At 41.3% G+C, this 12,294-nt stretch overlaps 1 protein-coding gene across 1 annotated transcript in view; it reads left to right on the top strand.

Moving 5' to 3' along the window:
* ZFYVE26 (zinc finger FYVE-type containing 26) overlaps positions 1–12,294 on the top strand; it is a 62,409-nt gene that overhangs the window by 12,743 nt on the left and 37,372 nt on the right. The window contains exons 10-16 of the mRNA XM_046008614.1: positions 2,992–3,195; positions 4,633–5,244; positions 5,482–5,568; positions 6,404–6,472; positions 7,165–7,316; positions 9,238–9,439; positions 10,351–10,614. Coding sequence (XP_045864570.1) covers positions 2,992–3,195; positions 4,633–5,244; positions 5,482–5,568; positions 6,404–6,472; positions 7,165–7,316; positions 9,238–9,439; positions 10,351–10,614 — 1,590 coding nt within the window. The remainder of the gene's footprint in view (positions 1–2,991; positions 3,196–4,632; positions 5,245–5,481; positions 5,569–6,403; positions 6,473–7,164; positions 7,317–9,237; positions 9,440–10,350; positions 10,615–12,294) is intronic.

Raw genomic sequence — 12,294 nt, 5'->3', positions numbered from 1 at the left:
GGAGCCCGATGTAGGGCTCGATGCCAGGACCCTGGAATCATGACCTGAGCCAGAGGCCAAAGGCAGACACTTAACAACTGAGCCACCCAGGCACCCCAGTTGTCCTTTTTTTTTTTTTTAGCTTAACAGATTTCTGAATATTAATTTTGTATCATGAAACTTTACTGAATCATTTATCAGGTCTAGTAGTTTTTTGGTGGAATCTTTACGGTTTTCTATATATAGTATTATGTCATCTGCAGATAGTGAAAGTTTTACTTTTTCCTTACCAATTTGGATACCTTTTTTTTTTCCCTTGTATGATTGCTGTGGCTAGGACTTCCAGTACTATGTTGAATAAAAGTGGTGAGAGTGGACATCTTTGTCTTGTTCCTGATCTTAGAGTAACAGCTTTCAGGCTTCCACCATTGAGTATGATGTTAGCTGTGGTTTTTTCATATATGGACTTTACTGTGTTGAGGTATGCTCTTTCTAAACTTTGTTGAGTTTTTATTGTAAGTGGATATTTTACTTTGTCAAATGCCTTTTTACATCTGTTGATTTATGAGTACTGAATCACCTTTGAATCCCTGAAATAAATCCCCCTTGATCATGCTGAATACATTTTTAATGTATTATTTTATTCAGTTTGCTATTTTTTTTAAGATTTTATTTATTTATTTATTTAAGACAGAAAGAGAGAGCACAGAGGGAGAGTGAGAGGCAGAAGCAGACTCCCCACTGAGCAGAGAGCCCAGTGTGGAGCTCTTTCCCAGGACGCTGAGATCACGACCTGAGCCGAAGGCAGACTTAACAGACAGAGCTACTCAGGCGCCCCTCAGTTTGCTATTTTCTTGAGGATTTTTGCATCTGTGTTCAGCAGAGATACTGGCCTATAATTTTCTTTTTTGTGTTATCTTTATCTGGTTTTTGTACCAGGGTAATGCTGGCCTCATAGAATGAATTTGGAACTTTCCTTCATTTTCTATTTTTTGGAATAGCTTGAGAAGAAATAGGTACTATTAACTCTTCTTTAAATGTTTGGCAGAATTCACCTAGGAAGCCCTCTGGTTCTGGACTTTTGTTTTATGATTACTGATTCAGTTCTATTGCTAGTAATGAATCTGTTCAACTTTTCTGTTTCTCCCTGATTTAGTTTGGGAAAATTGTATGTTTCTAGGAATTTATCCATTTCTTCTAGGTTTTCCAGTTTGTTGGCATATAATTTTTCATATTATTCTCTCATAATTCTTTGTATTTTTGTGGTGTCAGTTATACTCTTTCATTTCTGGTTTTATTATTTGAATTCTCTCTCTCTCTGAGTCCGGCTAAAGTTTTATCAATTTTGTTGATCTTTTCAAAGCACCAGCTCCTGGTTTCATTGATCTGTTCTATTGTTTTTTGTAAGTCTCTGTTTCATTTATTTCTGCTTTAATCTTTATTATTTTCTTCCTTCTACTGGCTTTGGGCTTTGTTCTTTTTTTCTAAGTATAAGTATAAGGTTTAAGTATAACCTTTAAGTATAAGGTTGTTTATTTGAGATCTTTCTTGTTTCTTGAGATAGGCCTGTATTAGTGTAATCTTCCCTCTTAAAACAGGTTTTTCTGCATCCCAAAGGTTTTGAACTATTGTGTTTTCATTTGTCTCCATGTATTATTTCCTCTTTAATTTCTTGGTTGACCCATTCATTGCTTAGTAGAATGTTACTTACCCTCCATGTATTTGTGTTCTTTCCAGACTTTCTCTTGTAATTGATTTTTAGTTTCATACAATTGTGGTCAGAAAAGAGGCATGATGTGATTTCAGTATTTTTTAATTTATTGAAACTTGTTTGGTGGCATAACATGTAATTTATTCTGGAGAGTTTTCCATGCGTACTTGAAAAGAGTGTGTATTCTACTGCTTTCGGATGAATGTTCTGAATACATCTGTTAGATCCATCTGCTCTAGTGTGTCCATTCTGATCCACTATTGTCTTGTGTCCGGTGATCTATCCATTGATAAAAGTGAGGTATTAAAATCCCCTACTATTATTGTATCATTGTCAGTTTCTTCCTTTATGTCTGTTAATAGTTGCTTTATTTATTTAGGCCCTCCTGTTGTGGGTGCATAAATATTTACAATTATTATATAATCTTCTTGGGTTGTTCCCTGTATCATTATGCAATGCCCTTCTTTTGTCTCTTTAATTACAGTCTTTGTTTTAAAGTCTATTTCATCAGATATAAATATTGCTACCTCAGCTTTATTTTCACTTTTGTTTGGAAGGTAAATGTTTTTCCATCTCTTCATTTTCCATCTCTTCATTTTCTTTTTCTTTTTTTTTTTTCCATCTCTTCATTTTCAATCTGAAGGTGTCTTTAGGTCTGAAGTGAGTCTCTTAATGGCAGCATATAGATGGCTTAAGCAGGTTATATTTTCCTATGGAAGGAATTAGGGTCAGATTAAAATGTTAGAGACGTTTAAAAATTATGGTGCCCCCCGTTCTCCTGATAATCAAAAAAAAAATTTTTTTTAATGAAAAATTATTAAACAAGTACAAGGCATTTCAACTGAGTTTGTGTTTTTTCCCTTGCTTCAGTGCTTTCTTAAACATTAAATATTTGTTTCTAACAAATATTTCTAACAAAGGCAACTTTGTTAAAGTCTAAATGCATATTAAACCTTATCTCCTACATAATGTGGCACAGGTAGACTAAATATTAACTTGACATTGTAATTTTCTTAAAAAAGGAAAACGGATATTTTAAGAAATATGAGGCAGAGACTTGTTAAATAGCCATGAGGGCTGTAGTGAACAGCCATGTAGAACGGAGGCAGGTGGGAAAAAGAAACAGAGGGGCTGCATGTTGATGTTGAGTGGAAGAAAGGGTCCAGACGGAGCACGGGTCAAACTGACAGCAAGGAAAAAGGGTGAGAAATCTGAGTCAGAAGAGCAGTGTGTCTTTGCCTCAGCCGTCCTGCACGGGAGAGACCCGACTCTGAAGTTCTGCCCATTTCTCTACCGTTCAGATTCAGCTGGAACCCCAGTCTCTGAGCACCTGAGCCAGTGTCCGAACCTGACACTCTACCAGAGCTTCTGTGCCATGAAGTATGCCATCTATGCCCTCTGTGTGAACTCGCACCAGCACTCCCAGTGCCGGGAATGCAGAGACAGTCCTTCAGAGGACCAGGCCATGGCTGCGGAGCCAGAAAATGATTCTCTCTCCTCCCCAGGTACAGTCTTCTCTCCCTGTCATCGCATCCCTGACATAAGCTGGCAACAGCCTTTCCCAGAGAGTTCTTCATGGGATTGGGAGGTGGCCTTGGTTTTTTAAGGCCAGGAATAATTTCATCCATTTGTCAGCCTCCATGAACCAGAAGGACGTGGAGGAGACATTACCTAAGTTCTAACAGGAGTCTGATCACTTAGTGCAGTATTTTCCAAATGCTTTTTTTTTTTTTTTTTTTTACTACAACCCACAGTGAAAAATAGCATTTCACATCACACTCCTTTTTACACTTAGGTATATAATTTGTGGGTTTGTGTAAGAGATATACAGACTATGTTTGTGTAAGAGATATACAGACTAAGTTTTAAGAAACAATACTTAACCTTTCCAAATGGAGCACCCTCTCAATTATTTTTCTGTTCTTTTTTTTTTTAAGGTGGGTCTTTAAGTCAGTGTTCTGGGTTACAACCTCCATTATGAAAGAACCTCATGTTTTATCCTCTTTCTTTGTTCTTTTTTTTTTTAAGATTTTATTTATTTATTTGAGAGAGAGAACGCACGCACACAAGCAGGCAAAGTGGCAGGTAGAGGGAGAGAGAAGCAGGCTCTCCTCTGAGCAGAGAGTTAATGTGGGGTTCGATCTCAGGACCCCGGGACCATTACCTGAGATGAAGGCAGACATTTAACTGACTGAGCCATCCAGGTGCCCCCTCTTCCTTTTTTCTTAATAATTTGTAATTCCTTAACTTGCCATCTGTGACCAGGAGTCAGTTATCTTCCGTGTGGCTTTGGAATAGACCTTCACCAGTGAGCATGGTCATTTCTGACTAGTGAGTATTTCTTGAAAGATCTAGATAGCTCATGATCCCCTTTAGTGTAACAGTGAATGAAAATAGAATTGAGGAATAAGGCATCTCCGTGCTGCCTTCTTTCCAGGAACTGAAATACAAAGTGCTTGTCAGAGATGAGGAATAATATTTTTTTGCTGTTTTGTTTTTTAAACTTTTTTAAAAATTTTTTCTCTTTTTTTTAATTTAAATTCAGTTAATTGACGTATAATGTATTGGTTTCAGAATGATTCATCAGTCTTATATAGCACCCAGTGCTCATTACCTCATGTGCCCTCCGTAAGACTCAAATATTCTCACAACTTTTTTTTTTATAGTCTGCCAAATAGTATTTTTTTTTAAGATTTTATTTATTTATTTGACAGATCACAAGTAGGCAGAGAGGCAGGCAGAGAGAGGGGGAAGCAGGCTCCCCGCTGAGCAGAGAGCCCAATGCGGGGCTCAATCCCAGGACCCTGGGATCACAACCCGAGCTGAAGGCAGAGGCTCCAATCCACTGAGCCACCCAGGCTCCCCTGCCAAGTAGTATTTCTAATGTTTACATTTTCTCTCTTCTCTTTCTCTGACCTCTTCTCTTATACGTGCTTCTCTAGGTGCTTCAGATCTCTTCTCAACATACCTAGCCAGATGTCAACAGTATCTGTGCAGTATTCCCGACTCCTTGTGCCTGGAACTTCTAGAAAACATCTTCTCATTGCTCCTCATCACCTCTGCCGAGCTTCACCCAGAGCCTCACCTACCCGAGGACTATGCTGAGGATGATGACATTGAGGGGAAAGGCCTGTTGGATTTGAGGTCACCATCAGAGAGCCCTCAGCACACAGCACAACCCGAGAGGAAGTCAGAACGGGGTTGCCAGGGAGTCCCCAGGAGCCTTGCTAATACAGTCCCAAGCTGTCCAAAGACAGAGCCAAAAGACAGTTCCCCAGGGCCCCAGGGACACAGCTTTTTGGACCTAAAGCACTTTACTAGTGGTATCAGCGGATTCCTGGCTGATGAATTTGCAATAGGGGCCTTCCTCAGGCTTCTTCAGGAGCAGCTGGATAAACTCAGCAGCCACAGTCCCCCTGAGAAGCTAAAGTTGCTAGAAGGCCAGAGCTGCTCGGGAAGCAGAGATGGCCTGCAGAGCCGCCTGCAGCGGTTTTCCAAGGTTCTCTCAGAGGCCCAGTGGAGATACAAGGTGGTAACAAGCAACCAGAGCTCAGGTGAGAGGAGACAAGAGAGCCGGTGGGTCCCAAAAGTGAGGAGGGGAAAAAAATCCCAGGAATGTGGGAGAGAGCGAATTGTTACATGGGAGCCACACCTTAACTCAGGGCATTATCACCATAACAACCCGTCTCTTGGATGGCTCCAAGATCCAGATCTCCCCCTACCTGTCCTCCCAGGAGGTGGGTCAAATCAAAACTGAACACTCCCGTATGACCCAGAGTTTGCCATTTCAGAGGAGCAGCCTTCCCGAAGATACCGGCCCATGGCCACGGGGCATCCAAGTCTCCGCCGGGGGCGTCGGACCAGAAGGAGCCGGCCAGGTAAGCTTCTGAAGAGTTCTCCCCAGTCCTCATTCCAATGCCAGGCCAAGTGCTGTGCTCCCACTTGTCTAGAGATTCTTTAAAATAAAACACATGGTCCAAACAAAGAATAAGGGATCTAAGATTATCCCAGTCCCACTCCCCTAAGGTAACCTTGCTAATAGTTTCTTTCCAGAAATTTTCGTGACATATAACCATTATGTCGGATTTTATGCATACAGATGCATCATACTGTATTTACTGTACATACTGGGAACTGTGCTTTTCTTTTCTCACTTATATTCTTTTATATATACAACAGATGTGTCATGCTACATTTTGAGAACTTACTTTTTTCTCCTTGTAATTTAAGGCCTGCTTAGCACTTCACTGCTATGTATACCCTTTTGTGCACATTTAAATTGTTTCTGTTTTTTACTATTATTAACAAGGCTATAGTAAACAACCTTATACATATATGTTTGTGCATACATACATACATATGGGTCTGTGTGAATATAGCTACAGAATAAGTCCCTAGCAGTAGAATAGCAAGGTCAAAGATACATGGATATTACCAAATTGCCTTTAAAGGAGGTGGACCAGGATACCTGGGTGGCTCAGTCAGTTAAGCATCCGAATTTTGATTTCAGCTCAGGTCATGATCTCAGGGTCCTGAGGTTGAGCCCCAAGTCAGGCTCCGTGCTTGGCCTGGAGCCTGCTTCAGAGTCTCTCTCTCCCTCTCCCTCTCCCTCTGCCACTACCCCTTCAGCACCACCACTACCTCTTCCCTCCCCAGCTTGTGCACTGTAAGGAGTTGAGGGTTGATTCTCTCTTTTCTTCCTAATACCTTTAGATGGTCGGGACAGAAGTACCAATCCATCCCTGGAAAGTACAAGTAGTGAGCTGAGCACAAGTACTTCAGGTATGGGGGTTCCAGCCATTTACCAACTTTAAGCAGCTTTGCCCCAATAGAGAGTTGCCCTACACCACAGTATAAAATCCTGGACTGAACAGTTTATGCCTGTGTTCAAGAAGGTTCGTTCTAAGAGAATAAACTTCCAGTTATAAATAAGTCCTGGGGCTATAATACACAGTGTGGTAACTATAGTTAACACAACTCTGTTGTATATTTGAAAGTGGCTAAGAGAATAGATCTTAAAAATTCTATTACAAGGAAAAAAAGTTTGTAACTACGTGTGATGAATGATGGATGTTAACTAAACTTAATGGGTTGACCATTTCGTAATATATACATAAACCATTTTGTTGTTCACCTAAAACGATTACAATGTTATATGTCAATTTGAAGGAAAAAAAAGGTTGGTTCTGTAGATGGCCAAGCAGATTTCAGCAAGGAAAGGGGGAAGGGCTGTCTCACCATCATGGAGTCACCTATCAGCAAAGAGAACAGCTGAATAACCCAAAAATGGTACTTAAGTCTTGTATTGAAAGATACTAGCATAGGTTTGCTCTTCAACTGAGGAAGAATTAAGCCCCACTTAGAGAACTTTTAGAGAAGGACCTTGAAGATAAGAGTTTAGTGGGAGGTGCCAGTAGTCGAGTTTTTCCTGTTTCTGATGCTTCCCTGGCCCCCACATTCTTGTGTGCCAACAGAGGGAAGTCTGAATGCTGTGTCTGGAAGGAATGAACTGGATGGCCGGTTGCAGTCCCAGTCTCAAAGTTCATTCATCCCCATGATGTTCTCCCCACCCGAGTCACTACTAGCATCCTGCATCCTCCGGGGGAACTTTGCCGAAGCCCACCAGGTAAGGGGAGCACCCGTGTAGCGGGTGTTAGCTGCCCGGGCCATACCTTGTCCTAGGAAGGAAAACTAAGGCAGCCCATGGCTGTCTGGGCCCCGCTGGGCCTCAAGTAAAGCTAAGCGCATGTGCAATCAGAGCCTCAGGAGCACCTGACAGACCAAAGCCAGCAGGAGCAACAGGGGGCAGTTTCCATGTTCAAGGCCCAGTCTTCAGCATTGTGAATTTCAAGATTCATCCTGGAGATTTAAGCTATTGAATCGTTTCTTTTTTTTTTCTTTTGGAGATTTTATTTATTTATTTGACAGAGATCACTAGCAGGCAGAGAGGCAGGCAGAGAGAGAGGAATGGAAGCAGGCTCTCCACTGAGCAGAGAGCCGGATGCGGGGCTCGATCCCAGGACCCTGGGATCATGACCTGAGCTGAAGGCAGCGGCTTAACCCACTGAGCCACCCAGGCGCCCCTAGACAATTTTTAATAATAACTAAAATGCTAATTCTATACAAGTATAGGGGACTACCAAACTAGAATGTTCATCATGTTCTATAGGAAAAAGCACAAAGAGTAGAAGTCAGAAAGACTCTTACACTCTCAGAAATTGCATATCCTTATTTGAAAATTGGAGTTAAGTATAATATCTGCTTGTCCTACCTCATGGAAATGTTGAGGTTTATGTACAAGCTGTAAGAGATACAAGAATCCTCTACTAAAAATTGCTTAAATTTAATGGCTTAAAAACCTACTCTTCTGGTTTTTAAAACTCTCTTGGTATTTTTATTACATTTGAGCTGATCCCTTAACAAATAGGTCAGAATTTTTCTTTCATTTGCGTTCAGTTGTTGAGAAATAAATGGAGAAATCTAGGTGGTGGAAGAATCTTTGTTCAACGTCCTCTAATCATTTTAGATCCCAGACTTAAATGATAATAATTCTGACCCTCTGTGGGAGAACAGGACCCTTGCCAACCTTTTTACAACCAAATTCAGAGAGGAATGTAGCTGGGACCCTCCTCCCCCCCGACCCCACCCACGCCAAGGCTTTATTCCTAAAAGTCCTTGCCTCCTCTTCCTTTCCTGGGACCTTGATCTTTTTTTTTTTTTAAATAAAAATCCCTTAACCTGGTTATAGAATAAGTCATGCATATTACAAGAAAATACAAAAAAAATTAGCAAGTATTAACCCTATTATCCAGAGCAACCGATATTAAAGGTAAAGTATATTTTTGCCAATACTTTTCGAAGTTATGAATGATTTCTATATAGGCAAAATTAAGTTGAATCTATAACTTTATTTAGGACCTTTTTTGCATTTACCTTGTATTGGTTTTAGTGACCTCATGGTTGTCTGATGAAGTAGGTGCATTTAACCATTCCCCTACTACTCAACATTCAGTTCTTTTCAACTTGTAGATTATCGCCTTTGAGCATTAAGTCTTTTGAATTACTTCCTTAAGAGAGTTTCCCATAAAAATTACTAAGTCAAAGAATAAGAACATTTTTTAAGCTTTATAGATTGTCAAATTGCTTTTCAAAAAAAGATTGTGACAGTTCATCCTACCAGTTTATTTTTACTTTGTCATTGTGATAGATGCAGAATGGTATTAATGTTAACTTAAATTCCCTGGATTACTAGTAAGGGAAAACATTTTTCATCTATGTATTAGTCATATGTAATTACTCATATGCATTTTTTCTTAGAAATTAATTACGTCTTTTGCCTATTTTCTGTGGGGGCCATAGAGGCTTTCTTGCTGACTTTTATGAATAATTTCTGTATTTGATCTATTCTCCTAATATTAGGTGCTCTCACAAGCCTCCAAAGCAGATGTCTCAGAGCCATACTCTAATGCTAGGCAAGATCTCCTATCTCTAGATCCCCTAACTCAGCGGACCCAGCACAACCCCCACTCCTCCTCTTCCTCTGACAGGTGGTGTTCATGTTCAACCTGAAGTCCTCCCCCAGCTCAGGGGAGCTGATGTTCATGGAGCGCTACCAGGAGGTGATCCAGGAGCTGTCCCGGGTAGAGCACAAGATTGAAAACCAGAATTCTGATGGTGGTAGCAGCACCATTCGAAGAACAGGCAGCGGCCGCTCCACACTACAGGCCATTGGCAATGCTGCAGCAGCAGGTGTGGGGGAGGTGGGGTGAGGGAACAGCCATGCAAATCATAGGTTCCTCGTGCAGGTAGGCACAGCACCTGAAAAATAGAGTCCATTTCTAGCTGTGGCCCAACTTCCCTGACCCTGGTGGTCCCATCCCTGCCACTTGAGCTGTTCCATTAAGCTTGTCCTATGGGGTTTAAACTGGAGGGTATGAATGCTATTTCCCTCATGTGTTCTGATGGCCACCGGCTTGGACTTTGGGAAATGGTTGGGAGTATATTTCCTTCCTATGTAGTTATTCCGGGATAAAACATATCACTTCACTTTTCTTTAAAGTGAAGTTGTGTATAACACTGATGGCATAGGATTCACAGGTGTTAGTGCCCAACGTGGACGGCACTGCAAAAGCCCGTCTTTCACAATTTTTTGAAAGTGGAATCCCACATTTCCACATCTCTTACTCATCCAGGCTCCGCAAATCAAGTACCATCACACATTGCTCCTTCTGCATTCTCCCAGAAATTCACTGTACCTCTTCAAAAGAATATCTGCATATCTTTTTTGTTTGTAATATAAATGCATTCTTAACAATAAGTCCTATTTTCTACCTGGGTTTTTTAGCAATGTGTTTCAGAGATTCTTTCTGATTAGCACACACAAATACACCTCGTTCTTTCCCAGCCTACCTTTAGATCCCATTAGGAAGAAGCCCCCAATCATCTTGACCATTTTGAGTTTCTCTGGGTCTGCCTTTTCATAACATTGTTTTGAAGCCATAGGAGCAGGCTGTAATGATGGTGCTAATACGTACAGAAGATAATCTTGTGCGGCAAGATCTCAAACTTCTTTTTTTTTTTTTTTAAGTAACTATTTTTCAAAATGAAAGTAGGAGAATCATGTTAACCTCTTGCTTTTTATTCCACTTCTGGGTGTCCAGGGATGGTATTTTACTCCATCTCTGATGTGACTGACAAGTTACTCAGCACGTCTGGAGAACCCATCCCCACTCTCCAGGAGGATTTCTGGATAAGCAATTCCCTGGTGGAGCTCACTGCTCCCCTGAGAGAGGTTCTGGAAGACCTCAGTCCCCCTGCCATGGCTGCATTTGACCTCGCTTGCTCTCAGTGCCAGCTGTGGAAAACCTGCAAGCAGCTCTTGGAAACAGCTGAACGACGTCTAAACATTAGCCTTGAGAGCCGGGGTGAGTGTGCTCCTTCAGCTTTATTCCTTATTCTCCAAGGCAGGGATGGGTTTCTGAGATGCTTGATAAACTGTATAAGAAGAAAATACTGACTGGGGAAGGAGGGGACAGGGAGAAAGGAGTATTAGTTAATTTCCTCATGTCCAGTCTGGTGGTTTAAATATAGTCTGAGACACTTATCTTTTTAATAGACTTGGCAATCTGCACTCATTTAGGGAAATTTTAGATAAATTCAAGGACAAAATATATATTTGAAAATTGTATAAATGGAGGGGCGCCTTGGTAGCTCAGTGGGTTGGGCCTCTGCCTTTGGCTCAGGTCGTGATCTCGGGGTCCTGGGGTCGAGCCCCGCATCAGGCTCTCTGCTCAGCGGGGAGTCTGCTTCTCCTTCCCTCTCTGTCTACTTGTAATTGATCTCTCTCTGTCAAATAAATAAATAAAATCTTTTAAAAAAATTGTATAAATGGAAATTGTGCCTTTAGACTGCATGCCCCTGCCAGAATGAACCCCACGTAACCTAAAACCCCGAACAGTCTTGAATTTGTAAATGCAGCGTAAGGGAATCGTTCATGGATCACAGCTAGAGGGAGGATTGTATCTTGAAGTTAATAATGTCCCAGAATGTGTATATGGAATTCTTGGAGGAATCCAGTATGTGAAGGTAGAAGAGTATGAAGAAAGGATTAGGCAAAGTTCCATTCCACACATCCTTGATACACACACCAAACATTGGAAACAGCACCCCTCTGTCAGTAATATGAAGAGAACGGTGACTAGTTCATGACAGGATAGCCAGTCCTAGGCTCAGTGATTCATTAGAAGTTATAGAACTCAGCATATAGTCATACTCATGGCTGAAATTTATTTCAGCAAAAAGATATGTAGCAAAATCAGCAAAGGAAACAGGCTCATGGGATAAAATCTAGAAGGAAACCAGGCACAGCTTCCCAGGGTCTTCTCCCTATGGAGTCACACAGGCTGTGCTTAATTCCTCCAGCGGTAGTTGTGACAAGTGTGTACGAGGGTGCTCATAACAGACTCAACGCCCAAGGCTTTTATGGGGCGCCATCTCTGCCCTGCATGTACCAAAATTCTAGACGCTCAAAAGGAAAGCAGGTGTTCTATGGCTCGTTTTATATCCATGTCAGAAATCATTTACCAGTCACGTTTGCAGCTGCCAACCAATGGCAAGTTTGCAAACAAGATTTTCAAAGGATAGTGATCGTAGGCCTGCTGTGGTACCTCTTTTCTACACACCCCTGCAGATCGCTTCTGAGCTGTTGGTTAAAATGTCCTTTAATGTTCACATTGTCCTTCTAAGAAGGTCTACTGTAGCATGTGCAATGCTGTTTTTATCACACAATTTCCCTCCCTCTCACCTAGTACTCATACTTGAAAATGAAAGGAGGTATTACTCAGAATGTTAATAGCTGAGACGGTTTCATGTCAGTCAGTTAGGAATTAACTTAGTACCTACTATATTTCCAGATTATCTGAAGTGTAGGGGGTACAAGAGAGATATAAGGAATAATCTTTGTCCATAGAGTTGTTCGTAGTCTAGTCAGGGTGTCAAGATACCACTTTAAGCAAAGAGAGAAGACAGATACGATCCCAGCTCAGGTTCTCAGCTGAGGACACGACCAAGGCAAATTCACAAGAAGTGATTGGCTTGGGACAGCA

The sequence above is a fragment of the Meles meles genome, chromosome 6 (genome assembly GCF_922984935.1).
Source record: "Meles meles chromosome 6, mMelMel3.1 paternal haplotype, whole genome shotgun sequence".
Taxonomy (NCBI): domain Eukaryota; kingdom Metazoa; phylum Chordata; class Mammalia; order Carnivora; family Mustelidae; genus Meles; species Meles meles.
This window is presented reverse-complemented; position numbering and strand designations above follow the sequence as displayed.